At 32.9% G+C, this 17961-nt stretch overlaps 1 protein-coding gene across 1 annotated transcript in view; it reads right to left on the bottom strand.

The window, feature by feature from the left end:
- Positions 1 to 6378: 6378 nt before the first annotated feature.
- The window catches only part of LOC111621465 (prostatic acid phosphatase-like), a 38526-nt gene continuing 26943 nt past the window's right edge, over positions 6379 to 17961 (bottom strand). The window contains exons 6-10 of the mRNA XM_023363618.1: positions 16004 to 16093; positions 9260 to 9380; positions 8742 to 8830; positions 8332 to 8638; positions 6379 to 8257 (exon numbers count right to left, since the gene is read on the bottom strand). Coding sequence (XP_023219386.1) covers positions 8130 to 8257; positions 8332 to 8638; positions 8742 to 8830; positions 9260 to 9380; positions 16004 to 16093 — 735 coding nt within the window. The 3' untranslated portion in view covers positions 6379 to 8129. The remainder of the gene's footprint in view (positions 8258 to 8331; positions 8639 to 8741; positions 8831 to 9259; positions 9381 to 16003; positions 16094 to 17961) is intronic.

Below are 17961 nucleotides of genomic sequence, written 5' to 3'. Positions count from 1 at the left end.
GGGTGAATGTAGGTTTGTATGTTCTAACGAAGGCCCTAAGTCTTACATCAATAATAAATTCTACAAGTGCCTTTTTTATCCTTAATAATCTAGAATTTCATATTTTAACTTTTGATAAGAATAATTAAGATCGAGAGTTAATTTTCCATAGGCTTAATGTTATAAACCAGGTTCCTATTGTTGAAAATTGAATGACCTTAAATACGGCTTTTCTTACGGTTAAAGTAATGTATTTGTACATTTAGAGCTAAAATTAGGTGAATTTTCCATTTAAAATGCGCAACTCTAATATTAATTTAGCAGAACTACTTAAAATGGAGGCGTGAGAAAAGGGAAATTAGCAAATAGGGACCCGACCCTTTCCAAAAGCCATAAAAATACACCAGTTTTTTCATACTTTATCATATTTCCTACTAAATTTTGGGGCTCTTATATACATCTATTTAAAACAATAAATACAACTTTCGAGACAAAAAACCACTACGTGCAATACGTAAGATAATTTTAATAGTTTTGTTGGAATCAATAAAAGAAAAAATATTTCTCTATAAATCTACAAAATAAAGTTACTATGGATACAATTGAAAAATATAAGATATTATCTACTATTGTGTCAAAAAATATGAATGCTACCTTATAAATAAATTAGTTTTTCACGTATCAACGCCACAATAGCGTATGACATAAAAGATATATATTATGATTTGTCATTATAATAATAAATCTTCTGGGAATTAGTTCTAGATACGGACAAAAAGAATGATTATTATTTAATTTTCTCTATATTTTTTTTTAAATAAATTTAATTTTTAAAATATTTTTTTATAATNTATATACCATGCAATATCTAAAAGTTCTACGGCGGTAGTGGCTACATTGGTGACGGTACAGGGTGAATGTAGGTTTGTATGTTCTAACGAAGGCCCTAAGTCTTACTCGAACGACGACTCGACAGAGCACTCGCTAACAGTTCCGGTGGTAAAATACGGTTTTTATTTCTGGCCACGAGTGTTCCGTTACCATTATTAATCGATACGCCGTGTATTACTTTGGATTTTGGTTCTAATGACAAAACGAATCTCTATCGATTACGGTGATTATATTTATAAGCTAGACTAAATGATTTTGCAACGATGGCCACCCGGCCGGGCTTTAATGACGCGTACTTTCGGGGATAACTCGTGTACCGTATTCATCTATTCTATAGGTAATGCCGTTTGGCACGAGATTGCGTCCTCCTACTAAAAACAAATAGAACTAATGAAAGTTAAAATACAAAATCAATAATAAAGAACGAGCGGTCACGATGCCGGGTCGCAATTTTTAATCATATTTTTAATTTGTTTCGTTTAAAATACGCGCTCTCTACCCGAATTTAGTACTGTAGTGTTTTGCCCCCGTACATCGTACTTTCCGTTAGCGAAGGAGTCGCGCCGGTCACGCTTTGGGAAGAAGTCGAATCGAAATAACGTATATAGTTAATCGGGACCTGCCGCCCCTAAGGTTTCCGTATCCGGTATAAGACTACAACACCATTGGATAGAAATGTAACTGTGACCCGTTGATTACATTTCTGTAATCAACAGAAATGTAAATGCGTGATAGATCGAAATAATGTTAAAACAATATCGTTTGAGAGAAATAATAAAAAAGAAAAATAGAAGAACAGTTTACTGTTATGACAAAATTAAAAGAAAAAATGTAAATTTACTAAATTTAAATACGGGTATAAATGTGTCACCAGAATGGTATACTGTTGTAAACGGCGCGGACACGACAACTCGAACGTCACGGGGACATTCGTAAGTTTTTTAAAAATATCGTATTATGTACTTTTGTGTTTTTATTGTTTGTAGGCAAAACTTTGTCCTACGAAGTCTTTTCGGTGCAAAACGTTTCTTGTCTTTTTCCACCTCTTTTTTTCAAAATATTTCTGGTCCTACAGAATTTGCTTTCGAAACTTTCTTTGTCGTATCTTTAGTTTCGAGTCGACTTTTGTTCAAACTATTTGATTTAATTATTCTGTAATGCTGCGTAAGACTATAAAAATGACCGAAGATAAAACTACGATTCGTAAAGCCGTACTTAATGCGCGTTTTGAACAGTGCTATATCAAAGTCGGAAAGTATGGTCGAACCGGCGAAAGAAAGGGAGAGAATCGATCCGGTTCTTTCCGCCGGAGAAGAAAAGCAGTTATAAAAATGACACGAGATAGCCAATACGAGTTCCTATTCTTCGCGATAGGTGAATCGACTTTAATGGTTCGCTACAACCCGCTAGTATACCCGCTTTGATCGTTCCGGTTAACAAATTAGAGGGCGTGGGGAATGTTCTAAAAGAAAAGGAAAAGTTTCCGATTCTTTTCTTCCGGATAAAAGTGACGACGTGACCGATGTCGCCAAACACCGATACCGAAGCTGTCGGAAAATGTTGGTCAGAATTGGAGCCGGTTAGAAAAGAACTAACTGAAAAACGTGGAGCGAGCGGGGACATTGGCGAGTACGTTTAATGTTTCTACCGCCAAGTCGACACTTTTGATGAGCGATTAACTATTGTACTCCGAAACGAAATCTTCTGTACTTAAGATATTTCGGAGAAATAAACCGGAAAAAGTCGAGGAAATCCTTACAACTTATTTGGTGTAAAGTCCGAGAATTCGTTGGTTTTTCTGGAAATTTACAAACGCCAGATTCGGATGGCGGCCGTTACATTCCATTAGAACTGTACTAGTAGCTTACCCGGACGATGTTCGCCTACGAAATTGAAAATCGTCACTTTTGATAAATCGTTTGTCCCAAGTTTATTGTTCTTTTTCCCACGGCGCTTCGATATAGCGCGTGACTCGGCCACGGCCCGGCCTTTCTTTCTGCGCGGTGATTGGCCGCTGTTTGAAAACGTTAAACAATAAATTGGCATTTGTCGCTTTTAATAATTGTATAAGATTTAATTTTTAAAAATAAATGCGGCAAACTCCTTACGAATTAGAAGAAGGATTTCCTTCGGCTAAAATCGCGTAAATGTCTACCATATTATAAACGCGATTAATCGTAATTACGAAGCGATAGAAGTGGAGACATTCGGCCATTTTCACCAACCGCTTTCTTCTGATGAACTTCCGCTCACCGATAGCCCAGCGGGTAAATCGTCGGTCGCGGGTTCGCGGCCGACCAACGAGGAATTTCGTCCGCTCTAAATAGGCGCCCGTATACCCTAATCTGTATTAAAAACAATCAAATAAGAATTGCGGCCGGTAGGCGTCCGCGTACGTCACCCTTCCTCCACGCGTACGCTAGTGATCTAAGTCGCGTACGCCGTGTTCCGTTGGCCCCGTGTAGCGCGCTGCCGCGGCTTCGAAATTATCGATGGTTTGGTGCAATCGTCGACGATGGATCAATGGTTACGTCTAGACACATTCTTTTATTATTTGTGTATTTATTCGCTCTTTCCGCCCTGTGGGACTAAGAGGATTTTTATGTTTAATCGTGCCCGTTGCCAACTTGGCCACGTCCACAATGGAAGCGGTCAAATTTCACAACCTAGTAACAAATGTATTATATACACGACAGAATCCTCTAATCCCGCTTTTATCACTTAATTGTTCCGGAAACCATCTTATTGTCTTTAAGTTGTTGTCATAAATTAGACTTCCTTCCCGGAAATACGACTTTTTAGCTATATAATACCACGGAGAGACACCAATAAAACATACTGCGCTTAAATATGGCATTTGGTGGTCAAAACGAAAAATTTACGGTGGTGGTAAAACGTGAGAACTAAAATGAGTGGTCGTAAATCGGAGTAGTTCCTATTCGTGTAAAATTAACCTTATATTTACTAACAGAAAATAAAATCTTTAAGACTTTTATTAATAAAGAAATATTCTAGTATTTCTTTCGTTTAAAAAAAGCCCCGTACAAGCTCTGGATGGTCCCGGTTCGATCAATATTGGGGTATTGCATTTTAGTTTAATTTTTTCTATTGGTATACGGCAACGCCAGTCCGAGTGGAGTGCCTTCCGGGAAGTCTTTTACGGGAAACTGGCCCCTATTTAGACGTTACTAACGTTAAGACAACTCACAAAATCCTCTAAACACTACCGGTGTTTAGTGGTTTTATTCACTAGGCCACTAGTGGGCGCATTTAAGTTTATTCGTGAATAATCGCATCAGATTTTCAAATAATAATCATTTTTATTAGGAATTAATTTAATCCGACATTCGTCTAGAAATGCTATTGGTTTTCGGAACCAGTCGCGTATTTTGCGGATCCCCGTGTAAAAATATAAATTCCAGGCATATAAAATACCGGAAAGTATATATGAAGTGTTAAATGTAGGTTCGCCTCACGAAATATCTCCAGTTCTTAGATTTAATCGGGACTGATCAATTTAAAACTGTTGTTTTTTGTGGAAAACGAACATTTTACGGATAGAACTTACGATAGTTCATCTCGAGTCGATTTTCTTTGATTGTTAGAGTTTAATAGAATTTATAAATCCTAATTATTCGTACCTGAGCTGCGATCCGACCAACAATTTAAAAAGCTTGGTTAATTCAGGCAACCAAAAAAAAATATATATATATATATACCGAAAGTGTATATATATATATATATATATATATATACTGTATATATATATATTTGCAAATTCCATTTAGACCGGAAGTCCCCAAATTTTTTAGACTGTCGACCATTTTAAGGATTCCTCGACCTTCTTTTTATTAACACAGTTAATAACAACGATAATAAATTAATTTTGGAAGCTGGTATTAATACAAATATCATTTTCATAGAAAAAATCCTTATTGTAGAAATTTACAATATCCGGACTAAATGAACCGTTTTGAATTGACTCCCTGACTAATTTTTGACACCCGGTTCGTCGACCACTTTGAGGACCCCGATTTTTTTTAAAACTCTTTCTGCCCGGTACGCCTTTCTTGTGGATTCGACGGGGTCCGGGTTGGAGTGGACGAGTGTATCTGCGCCTATTCCGTATTGTCCTACTTGGCATCTATTTTATGATGTTCGAGCGTTTGGCACCTCGTTTAGTCCCTTTGCTCGTCGCTCGGAAACCTAAGCCGTCGGCTCGGACCAAGAATCTTCTCAGTTTTACCTGTGTAGTAGATATCCGGATGGTAAGTACTCTCCGGCCCATATACCAGTGGAACCCCGGTTAACGAACTTAATTCGTTCCGCGACTCCGTTCGTTAACTGAATTATTCGTTAACCGAAGCAATTTTTCCCATAGAAATTAATGCAAATGCAATTAATCCGTTCTAATCTCCGAAATTTTTGTGATTTGTAATATACAGTAATTTTCTTTGATGAAAATGTAGGAAAACGTAGTATGTATCATTACAGCAACAAACATGTAAACTTTGTTTAATAAAATAGCACTGTACATATCTTCGTTTGTTGTAGTTGGTGGCAGAAAAGTGGAAATATACGAACCTTAATGCTTAGAAGGGAAATCCCTTCCAAAAAAATAACGGGTAGCACTTCATCAGAAGATTCTTCGAGTCGAAGTCTCTTTCGGTAAAAAAACCCACCAGTGGCTAAGTGGTCTTCGTACCTTGAACTCTGGGAGTTCGTTCGTGGGTTCGCACCTCGCTCAGACGGGCTGGCCACGTGGAGTTTTCTGGGTTTTCTCCACGTCTGTAACGCCTAAATAGCAGTTTCCCTTAAAAACACCTCCCAGAAGACATTCCCTCTAGGCAGATCGTCCAAGTGCTGCGTTGCCATAACTTAACAAACAAATAAACTCTTTCCGTAAGGAACAAGAAATTGATCTAAAGTTGATTTTCTTACTCTTTTAATCAAAATTTTTCTCAAATGCGATAACGCGTTGTCGTTTTCTATTGCCACTATGATTTTTTTCTTTCTTGGATGCCATATTAATTAAACATATAAATCACAAAACTGAAAAAAGAAGTATAGCACAAACACTGGAAAAAGCAATGCTTAACTCGCGCATGCCTAACACCAAGTAAAATTTGACACAAAATACCGTTACGTTCGTTATCCGAGACAAAATTTTTGCAAAATAAAAGTTCGTTAACCGATTTGGTCGTTAACCAGGACGTTCGTTAACCGGGGTTCCACTGTACTCTGCTTCATTACGCTGCGCTTCCTTCTAATCGATATTAAGTACTGTAGTCTCGTCTTCTATAGAGTACTGCACTAAGTTCTCATTATTGTTCCTCGCTCTTTTGCATTTATTTTCATTTATTGTAGTCTTGGGGGTCTGCCATCCTTCGCTCTCGAGATGCCAGGTCGCGCGAGACGTATTTACACCCTTAAAGAACAGTTTCAAAAAAGACCAAGACCCGATCTGAGGAGCTTTGTAGGCAATTTTCTACATAAAATACATTAAAATAAAATAATATAAATGTTTATTTATAATAACTTTTGTACAAAAATGTTAATAAATCATTTCTTTTCTATAATACACACATTGGTCCTTCGAATACAACGTAATCACAGATTTAAGTGATTAGTCGAAAAACAAATTTACAACAAAGAAATAAATAAATACGATCAAACATTCTAATTTACAATTACTATCACAGTAAATCTCGATTATTCATATTAAGCGTTTGTGAAATGCTATATATTCCATACGTCACTAAACTCCAACTGTGTACTGCAGTTTGACTTCAGTAAATATAATTAAATACGCTGGAGTTCGGCCGTATATGGAATGTTTGGCGGACGCATTCTGGAATAAGCATATATTATCCGTTTAGTTATTCGTATAAATTCCGTGCGTAAAACTTATCCGGATTAAATGATGGAATTAATACGCTTTACTCTGGGTTCCGTAATATGAATATTCGAGAATCTAGATCTATTGAGTCTCTAAATATTTTCAAATTTTTATCTTGGTTTATTGTTTTATAATGTACTGTACAAACACTAAGTTAATTTATCATACAAATTTTAATTTTGTATAATTTGATATTTTTTTAAAACTTTATAAAGAATAAAAGTAAATAAATGGTGTTTTTACAAAAAATAATGCCCAAAATGTAAATCAACTGTAAGAAACTCTGTTCCTTTTTTTCAATGGACGTAAAGCTCTGAGAAAATGGTTATTTTAACTGCTACATTTTATCAGCATTGTGCCACAATTGATGTTTTTTGGATGACATAATCTAAGAATGCCAAAATTTTATTAAAATTTACTCAAAGTTGTCTTTTTATAATTAAAAGATCAATCACATAGTTTTCTTTCATTCAACTATTTCTTTTAAAATGAAACAAATTGCATATAATAGTTGTGCTCTGACAGCATTGTAAATTACATTTCTAGATCGCTAGCAAAATAAATTAGACTATATATTTTTTTCTGTGGAATGTTCGATCTGCGGGAAGTGAAATTACGGAAGTTTGATTTAGTCTTTGATTTGCTCGAGCGTGAACCGTCGGCGTCTGCTCGGAGTCCAGATTGGCACAGAGCCTTTTGCGTCAAAAATGGAAGAAATCAAAAATTTATGAGAATAATATAATAAATGTGATGGCTTGAAGTAAAATATGCAATAAATATATTTTTATAAAATTATATAATTATGTCATTTTATAAAAATTATAAAAATTAACAAATGAAGCGTGAGAAGAACACCATAAATGTAGCATCAAAGTGAACATCGCAGCCGCTAAATAAACAAACTGCTGATAATGAAATGATTATTCCTTAAACATTAAATAGCAACCAAAAAAAGATATTTTTCTCCACTTATTGCTAAGTGATTTAAAATAAAATTTTGCTCAAATGTTTGAAAAATTAATTTTCATCAAAATATATCCAATGCTGAAAAGCAACTGATTAAATGAAATAATCAGACTGGAAGAGAAGCTCAAGATCAGTGTGCAAAATGAAATGGCTTATGCAATCAACTAGTATCTGCAATTATTCTTTTTCTCTGAGTGGACCTATTTACAAATTAAAGTGATTTACATTTCAAGCATAAATTTAGGAAAATATTTAAAAATTATTAAATCTATATTTACATAAAAACTGAATGTTTGAATTCTTATTTCTTTTCGTACATTAATAGTTCTCCCAAACAGAACCAAAAGTGTCATTTAAGATGATTGTAAAATATTTCCAAAACAATTCGGTTATTTCACACCGTAGGGACTAATTGGTACGGAAATCCGTCGTCGTCTTGACAGCAGTATCTCCAAAGCAGCACGCTCACCACAATTAATAAAATGAGCAACGGAATGCCCAGGACGACAATAATGATTATGGCTAAAACATTAAATCAAAAATTAGCAAATTGTTAAATTGTGATGATATATTTACATTCCATTCGATTGACTAACCTTGTTGTGACAAAATAGGCGGTTGTTTGACTAAACCGCATTCCTTCTTCCAATCCAAAGGTACAATGTCTCGCGTGAGTTGCACAAACTTCCCGAGCTGACATCTCTTGCTACAGCTCGATAATTTAAGGAGATGTATTTGTTGCGGTTCCTCGGTGGGATCGGAAGTATTTAAATATAAAATCCTAACCGTGTGATCCTGATAGCCGTCCGAGTGTAGTTCGAAGACGATGGTGGCGCAATAAGGAGGAGCAATTCCATTAAACACTCCTAGAGCATTTAACACGGCAGCAATTAGAGTATCATGCTGTAAATTAAAAAGTGTATACATTACACATGCTATAATGTCAAATATTCAAACCAATTATACAAAACAAAATTTTTTTTTAATAAGGTATATTCTTACTCACTGATGAGTACATGTATACTTTAATTTGATCTGATAACTGTCCTTTTGCTTTTTGAAGCATTTGGTTAGTTATTTCACCTATGAGAGGACCTGAAAAAAAAGTTAAATTTATTTATTTTTATTTAAAAAAAATCCTTGAAAAGTTATTTAATTCAATTGAGACAATAAAGAGTAGGTGTACAGATTCTTCATTAAAATTTAACTTTAAAAACAGAAATTCACTAACAAAATTGTCTGGAATGGAACTTAAAGCACCATTTGTCAAATTTTTTTCTGTCTTATTATTAATCACTTCTATAAAATATTTTTTTGATATAGAATTTAAATAATTACAAATAATATATAAAGCTAATATTGTTTACAGAGAACTGTTATAAAATACAACACTACATAGTTAATGCCACTTTGGACTACGAAATGCAGTTGAGGGGAGCCCCTCATATATAACAAGTTATATAACTTTCCACAAATCAGTAAACTCTTTCTGAGCTATTTTGTTACAATAGAAATAAGACTTACCAGCACGAAGTCTCTGAATCAACTTTGTACTGAATTCCCAATAAAATGTATCGGAAGTAACTTGATTCATTTCATCCCAAACTGGAATTGCCCAAGAAGGAATTGTTAAATTGTATTTTTTCTGAAAATTAATAAATATACTTATATAGTCATGCATAATATTAAAAAAAAGTAAATAATTTACATATTTTTACTTCTATTTATTTTTTAAGTAAAAACATTGAGAACTTTTTGGAGAGTAATGCATTCTGAATATATCAGACTCCATCCCATACTGTGGGTCAAGACAAACTTATGACAGACTTCAAAAAAGGCCTTCTTATGCCCACAGAAAGAAAAAGTAATAAAATATCCATTATAACTGAAGGTGAAACTATAGTTTTGTATTACAATTCTTTGCCAAAAAGAGAATCAATATAATACAGTCATCCAGGCAAAGTTCCCTCAAAAAAGATTTCACCATCTAGCAAAACATTGATGGCTACCATTTTTTGTAATATGGAATTACATAGTATTGTATATATGTTTCTTCAAAAATCTAAAAAATAGATTTTGTTAAGTCATCTGTTAAAACTTATAAATAATCTTATTGACATAAAAAGAAATATTTATTTAATCGAATATATAGTACTCTTCATTAGATGTGACATTTTTCCACAGAAGTACAAGTTTTTCAATGCCTTTCTTAAAAATTCTTCAAATTTTTTATTAAAAAAATGCTTTGATAGACTTTTGGATAGTTCCATTTAAATTAAAACTTTCTCCATTAGCACTGTTTTGAAGGGATCAAAAGTGATGGTAATCAGGGCTATAAGGGGAATGAGGGAGAACTTCCCAATTAAGCTCTTATAATTTTTGTTGGGTAGCAATTGCAACATGGATCAAGCATTATTTTGTAACAAAATAATGCCCTTCCTGTTTATCAAATATACATTTTTTTAAAGTTTGCTACAAAGTTTTCCAATTGCTGACAATATAAAGCAGCATTTACTGTTTCGTTTGGATTCAACAACTCAAAATGCAGTATTCCTCTCGTATCACACCCCACACACAGCAATGATTTTTGAGAATGAAGACCATACTTTGGTTCTGGAGCTGGAGCAGCCTTTGGATCTAACCACTGTCTTTTATGAATGAGACTAACATGTAATACCCACTTCTTATCCCAAGTTACTATTCTATCCTGAAATGGGGTTTCCTCTTATCTATTAAGAAATTAAACACACCAGGATAATCTATCTAGATGATTATTTCTTGTTCAGCTTCCACTACTGCAGCAATACCAGCATTTTCTAAGCCTGAAGGTTGTTCACAAGAAGGCACACCTTCAAGATCAAAATCACCATCCTTAAATATTTTGAATCAACTTTAGCATTGAAACCTTAATTAATTGTCAAAGTTAAACAAACTTCATATATCATTTGTCACTGTATTACTTTTTCTAAATTCATATAATATTACATGCCTTAAATGTTCTGAACAGCTCAGTTTGATTGCCACTAACAACTTAAATTATCAAAATAAAAACTAAAAATAATCAAAATCTGTTAAGAAAATTATAACTACAGAGTACAACCACGGTTTTTTCTATAGTTCCAGCAAAGAAATCAGGTTTTAAAACCAAGCTTTACATATGTTTTTTTCATTTGGCCTTCCTCTGATATTAGTGAAAATAAAGAGGGAAAAAAGAACAAAAATTAAAATGAATTTCAAATAAATAATTTATTTTAGAATAAATTATTTATTTGAAAGTATACATGTTCAAGTTTTGTTCTTTTCTCTTCATTTTTGCTAATTCCACAGGAAAGCTAAATGATAAATGGCCAAAAACATGTAAAATATGGTATTAAAACCTAATTTCTTTGACTGGTGTAGTTATATTCTAAGCTTCCTATTCCAGTTGCATCTATATAATTTTTTCATTATTAAAACCATTATGTAATTAACAAATTAACACTTGAACTGACTATGCAAGCTATGATTGCTATAACACAAAATAATACAGAAAAAAAATTATACTACTTAAGGCTCAATCCAATATCAAAATTGAAAGATACTATATTGAAATTAATAACAAAAAATTCAAGAAATAATCTTTATTGCATTGAAAAAACCTCTGAGTCTACTCGATATTTAGGCCAGAAAGTTTAAGATCTTCCTCACATAGCTGTCAGTAATCAGTATCCAGTACTAACTATGATTTTATATCTTACTTGCTGTGGCTCAAAATGTATCTATCAAAAATGTATAACACTCCCCGCGGGGGAATTCGAAAAATTCCTTCTTAGTGTACATTCTCTTGACGAACGCAATCAAAAATGCAAAAAACTGCTTAAGCCCTGGTCACACTATGCGATTTCCAGCCATGCAGGCGACTGCAACCGCGACGGCTGTTCCCGTTAACTAGTAATCCCCCCCTCGAAAACCGGCGCGACTGCAATCGCAACTAGAAACAAAAAGTTTGTTCTACTCGCGACGATTGCAAACGCGCATCCAATCAACAAACGCCTTTATGCCACGTCATACAGTGACAACATTGAAAATAGTTCATCATCATGGCGGATAGTCAGAGGATTAATACTTTTACAGAATCGAGATTGATCGAGCTTATTCACGAATACCTGTGGGATTTTAATTCTTCGTTTTATCGAAGATTTTATCTTTTCATGTATTTTCGCCAGCTCTATTAAAATAATCGCCTTTTTTCTTTTATTCATTCCAGAAAAGGAACTGCTTGCTATTTTAATAAGAAAAGTGGCTAAAATTCCGTAAATACTCTGAAGTAGAACGTAAAATATCAGCAAACTCACGAAAGTAGTCAAAAACAAGCTACTGTAATTTTATTGGTTTATTATAGGGCCACGTGTTTCCGAGTTGCAACGTCAACAAACAATGTGTGACCCCGAGAAGACGCGCGCGACTCGCGCTTGTTGCAGTTGCAGTCGCCTGCGCTGCTAGAAATCGCATAGTGTGACCAGGGCTTTAGTGTACATTCTCCTATTAAAACGCAATCAAAAACGCATCTAAAATAGTATAATAGAAGCCCAGTTCTTCACGGTAAGCCTTAATTTTGTCCCTCTCCCTCGCAGGGGGAGGGGGATTTCGACATCTATATAATATAAAAACACATGTGTATTCGAATGCAACATTGTTTCAAAATTTCAAAGCAATTGGTGAAGAATTTTTGGATATTTAAGATTTTGAACAAACAAACATTTACATTTTTATTTATATAGATATACCATATTTATTCTAATAAAGAGCACCCTCTTTAATAACACAGTACAACTAAAAGATGAAAATATTAGATAATGCTGTCTATAACTTTTAAGTGTACCATCTATTGACAGAAGATAAAGTTTAAGATAAATTGAAAAACTGCACAGCATATTCAACTGTCATTCTTACTGTATGTTGAAATAAAGTGAGTGTATAATGTAAATGTAAAGAGTGAGTGTAAAGTGCTTCATTGTTGTTCAAATAATAATAAAGTGAAAAATTACCAGATTTATTTCATTGATAGTTGTATCTAATTCCTAAAAATTAGAAACAATAGCTACCTTCTAATAGTAAGATGAAAAAGTTACAGACATTATTAGAATAATACAGTAATATCAAAGTGTAATGTGATATAAATTGTACATTAGATTTTCTTGCATAAAAAGGCTTCAAAGTTCATGTTTATTTAAAGAGCTTGAATAACTAAAAACCACTACTGATAGTGTGATATTCATTCATTATTTTTCATTATTTATTGTACATATAAATAAATATATATACAGGCCGGCCCCGCAGAAAGCATTACCGGCTAAACTCAATACAATAGCAATGCTCAGAAGTACATGTTATACACAATAGACTAATGATGAAGAAATAAAATAAATTAAAATATATACTATATACAACTATATACATACAATAAAATACTAAACTATAAATACATATTATATATAACTGTTAACATAACATAACAGGAAATAAATACATAGGATATATCAATATCATAAATGTAAAAAGCAATATGTAAGAAAACAAAGTTGGCTTAACTATTAATAACTATATACTACTATACAACTACATACATACTCGGTGAGTTGCTATTATTAGAGAAGAGTAAACAAATTTTATCATAGTCATGAAACACGTGTCCACAAATCACAATAAAAATACACAGAAATCAGCAACTCTCCAAAGTTGAGGCCAACACTAACGTTGAGTAATGTGTCCTTTGATTTTTAGAAAAAAAAAAGACGATTATAAATAAATCAAAGTATGCAGAATACAACAGTAAACTTGACGATGTACTGTATAAAGACGTGAAGTAGTCTATGCAAATATCTATATATGATAATTAATCCTTTGTTGGAATTTGGTTTTTTCCTTAAGATATACTGGACAAGTTTTATCCATTGTATTATGACAGTTATGTGCTCTGTTTTCTCGTAAACAATTGGCACACTTTGGTGAATTATGTTTGTTCTGGCAGTTTTTATATAGATGATTCTCATTACAATGACTACACACATTGTCTGTTGAGGTACAATTTTTTGCTATGTGACCAAAAGATAAGCAACGATAACATTGAGTAATAGGAAAAAAGTCAAAAACTTGACACGTCGACCAAAGAAGATGAATTTTCCCTGCCTTTACTAATTTCTCCCTAACCTGTGGAGATACCTCTAGAATCCATGAAAGATAATTTTCATTCTTTTCTTTAAGCGGAAATCTAATAGTAGCATGTTCAGCAAAAGTGCGATCAGTAAAAGTTTCTAGAAGGTACACGTTTTGCTCAAAGATATCTAATATGAGATCGTCTTTATTGATACCTTTAGGAACGGAAGCAATTTTGATTAGTGGAAGTCGCTTTTTCGGCAGTCTGGAAACCAAGCCAGGAACTTGTTCAACATTCTCTTTAAAATAGCCTACCTCATTCTTATGGCTTAAATCAATTGCAAGTCCTCCATTCCTAATCTTCCTTATTCTACGTATCCCTATGCCAAGTTTATCAGGTTGCACGTTATTAGTTAGATTACGTTTAGTTTCATCACAAGTGGCACCGACTTTATCACTATATACCAAAACTGTGTATTCTGGTGGAGGTGGTTCATTTGCAGGTAAGGTTGGTTTTATTCCTTTTAGTAGGGTATCTCTATAACTAAGGGTGCTAGGAACTTTTTCGCCAGCAACACTGTCAGAAGTAGTTTTCCTTTGGTTATGTACTGCGGATTGAATATCCATTAGAATTTCTTTAGATTCATCAAATTGAGCATCTTTAAAGTCTTGCAAATCCTCTTTAGTAACTAACTTTGAAAGTGTTCGTTCAACTAAATTATTATTCTTAAGAGTAGATTCTGCTAATTCTATAATTCTGGTGAATTGTGTCAATATATATGTTAAATGACACTCTACCCCAAATTTAGCATTTCGATTTTGCAGGGAATATCTCTTAATCTCGTCATAAATACCATAAGCAGTATCATGGAATATTTGTATTTCAGATTCCATACTGAAGAAAATAATAAATTTTATCTTAAAATATTAATATCGTCTAATATATTAATTTTGTTAGCTTATAATTATGTGCAACGTCTTCCTCTACTCCAGACGAATCTAGAAATAAATGATATGTATAGGAAATTATTAATAGAAACAGAGAAAATACAACTTCCGTGAAATGTTCTAGAAAATTCTAGTAGTAGAGGTCAATGTTGAAAATTAAAGATTTCATAGAACATCAATAATTTAAAAACTATTAAAGCTATACTTGTGAAATTTTGGGATAAATTCACATTTGATGTCTTCTAAGAAGCGACTGGAAATTATTCTGATATAGCCCACCGGAAACGAGTTACGGCTTGCCGAAAAATAACAGGAAGTGGTTAATAACTCCTTAAATACCGGGCCTGGAACCCCAAAATTTGAAACATGTACTCACTTAAGTAGTGCGAGTAAGCCACTAGATCAGGTTCCGGTTGAATGGTTGAGATAGTCCGGAAAATCAACCCCGAATAACCGGAAGTTTCAAAAACGTGTAATTTCAGAGAGGAGTATCCAAATTGTACAAACTTAACATATTCTTGTTCGTTATAAATAACGCTTTCAAAAAATGTATAACACTTATAACAAATAATAAGAATTATAGGAAAAAACTTTAAAAATGCAGGAGCAGAAAAATTCCATTTCTTATCTCTTTGAAGACAGCGCCACCTCTCGATAGTGTGATATGCCAGATATATCATATTAAAATAGCTTTTTAAGCCTGTTTAATGTATAGTTCAGTTTATTTTCAGGAATGGAAACTCAATTTATGCCACTGAATCTATGGAAAATTACAGTTTAATTTATGAGGATTTGCTATACACACAGGTACTCCTTGGTTAATGCAGTAGATACCTTCCTCAAAAGTAACATGTTAAAAATGAATGAATGAAAAGAAAACTCACATATAGCAACTATCACAACCTCCTTTGGAAGCAATTACATCAATAAAGTACTATACAGTACAAATAACATCTGTAATTAATGAACTAATGCATAAACTGAAATGTGTGTTAACCAAGAACTACATACATACATATATAAATACATGAAACCAAAATACAAATGTTTTTTGAATATGGTTATAAACAATTTAGATAGTTGGAATATTTTGTCTTGTTAAAATGATAAATATAGCAGCAATAAATGCTATAATTAAAATTAAAAAAAATAATTTTATATGAGAAACTTAGTAACAATTCTTACCTCTATCCATATTGTGTTATAAAGATAATCAACATCCTTCCAAAATGAAACTTTTGTGCCACTGTAATTGGAAAGATATTCAAATAACTCCTGAAACAACAAAGATAAAAAAATTATTTTATTTACGTACATAAGCGAGATTAATTTAAAACTAACATTAACTCAATTAAATTTCAACTTAAAAAGATACATCTAAAGCAGCGCTGTCCAACTTATCATAGCCCGCGGGCCATATTTTCTTCACCAAACATTTCGGGGGCCAAGAAGGTTGGTGATGGCTAATTGGTCGGCCGGGAATCACGCCACATGACATTTGCATAGTGCTACGGTCTGTAAGCACTAATTGGTCAGCGAGTTCGATGTTGACGCTATAAAAAGGCGACAGTTCGACACACCGGATATATGTCACTCTCGTCTAAGTTCGACTTCGGAATTTTTTTGTTCAATAATAAATGTGAATTCTTCTTNACAACTTTATTTTTACTTTCTCAGCAAAAATTAAATCAAATTTTTACTAGAAAAGTAAAGGTTGTTGGTTGTAATACAACTATTTCCAGTTTTTGTTGGGCTGCAATTTGAAATAAACCAACAATGGGTTGCTTAACTTTCCCAGCAACATTTAAAATTTTGGTGGTGCCATCTGTTATCATATTTTATTTTTAACTATTATAAAATGGCAAAAAGCTTAATTTTCAGGGTAAGGATGGGTTTTATAAAAAATTTTAAATGCTAATAATGAGTAAAATCATCATTAAGTCCAACCCTACTGGAGATATACACAACCCCCTCAACTTCTAACCACAAAAATTTAATTGCATCCTTCGTTAATTAATATGCATCTATGTCCTTAATTTAATCAAAATTATTCTTTCAATCACTATATCAGTGTATTTCTATTAATAGGACTTATCATACTGGTGTATAAGATTACAGCCTCACAGTTACACAGATTAAAATTGTTTTAATTTTAATCTGTATAACTGTGAGGTTTAAAACACATTATTATTTTTTTATTAATTATTTTTATTTTATAGACAAAGCATGGGCATGGGCATGGACATGCACAAAGTTTTCCAAGGAGGGCAAAGCTCGGAGACAAATATGGTATACTTCAGATTATCCAGGCTAATCGCCAGTAATGGAGGAACAGATAATGCAGAAATATGGATAATCCACAAGTCTGTTTTAATGAAACCTATTGATCTTTCTTTTATTTAGTTTTTAATTTCATATTAAATTTAACAATAGTTTATACAAGTATATATGTATGGAATATAACATTTGAATACAAAATTGAAAAATTACTTTAAAAAGGAAAAAAGCATACAAAACAATATTAAAATATGCATAAGAAAATATACATTATGCCTAAATAGAGTATATTATTTAAAAACAATAGCCTTTTTTATTTCTGGAGACATTGCTAAAACAATAGTAAAATAATAGAAGACTGGTATATCAAGAACTTCAATAATGACATTAAATTAGTCTTAAAATACATGGACAATATGTTAATCATATGAAAGGGTAAAGGTAGCATCCAAGAATTCATAAATTCCATAAATAAAAATTCTGTGGGAGTATCTATTAAACTAGCAGATAAAAATACAAAAGATGTCAACTTTCTGGACTTTACTATTTACAAAACAAGAACTAACATAGGTACCAGAATACCGTAAACACAAACCAAAGAATTCATTAATGCACTGGTAATATCATAAAGTACTCAGCAAATCACTATACATATAACTAACACCTTATCCTTGCCGAGAAATATAATTTATTTCAAACAAATGTTTTCAGCCTGATTCACAGGCCATCCTCAGGTTGAGAACCAAATTAGAATTAAAGGATTCCATTAATGGAATACAAAATTAAAAATTAAATAACCAACAGAATAAGATAAAATAAAAATATAAAAATGTAAAAAATGTGCATAGAAGTATTAAGAAATACAA

The sequence above is a fragment of the Centruroides sculpturatus genome, unplaced genomic scaffold (genome assembly GCF_000671375.1).
Source record: "Centruroides sculpturatus isolate CEXI.00-Female unplaced genomic scaffold, Cexi_2.0 scaffold45, whole genome shotgun sequence".
NCBI classification, from domain to species: domain Eukaryota; kingdom Metazoa; phylum Arthropoda; class Arachnida; order Scorpiones; family Buthidae; genus Centruroides; species Centruroides sculpturatus.
Note: the sequence above shows the minus strand (reverse complement) of the source record. Positions and strands in the feature narration are given on the sequence as shown.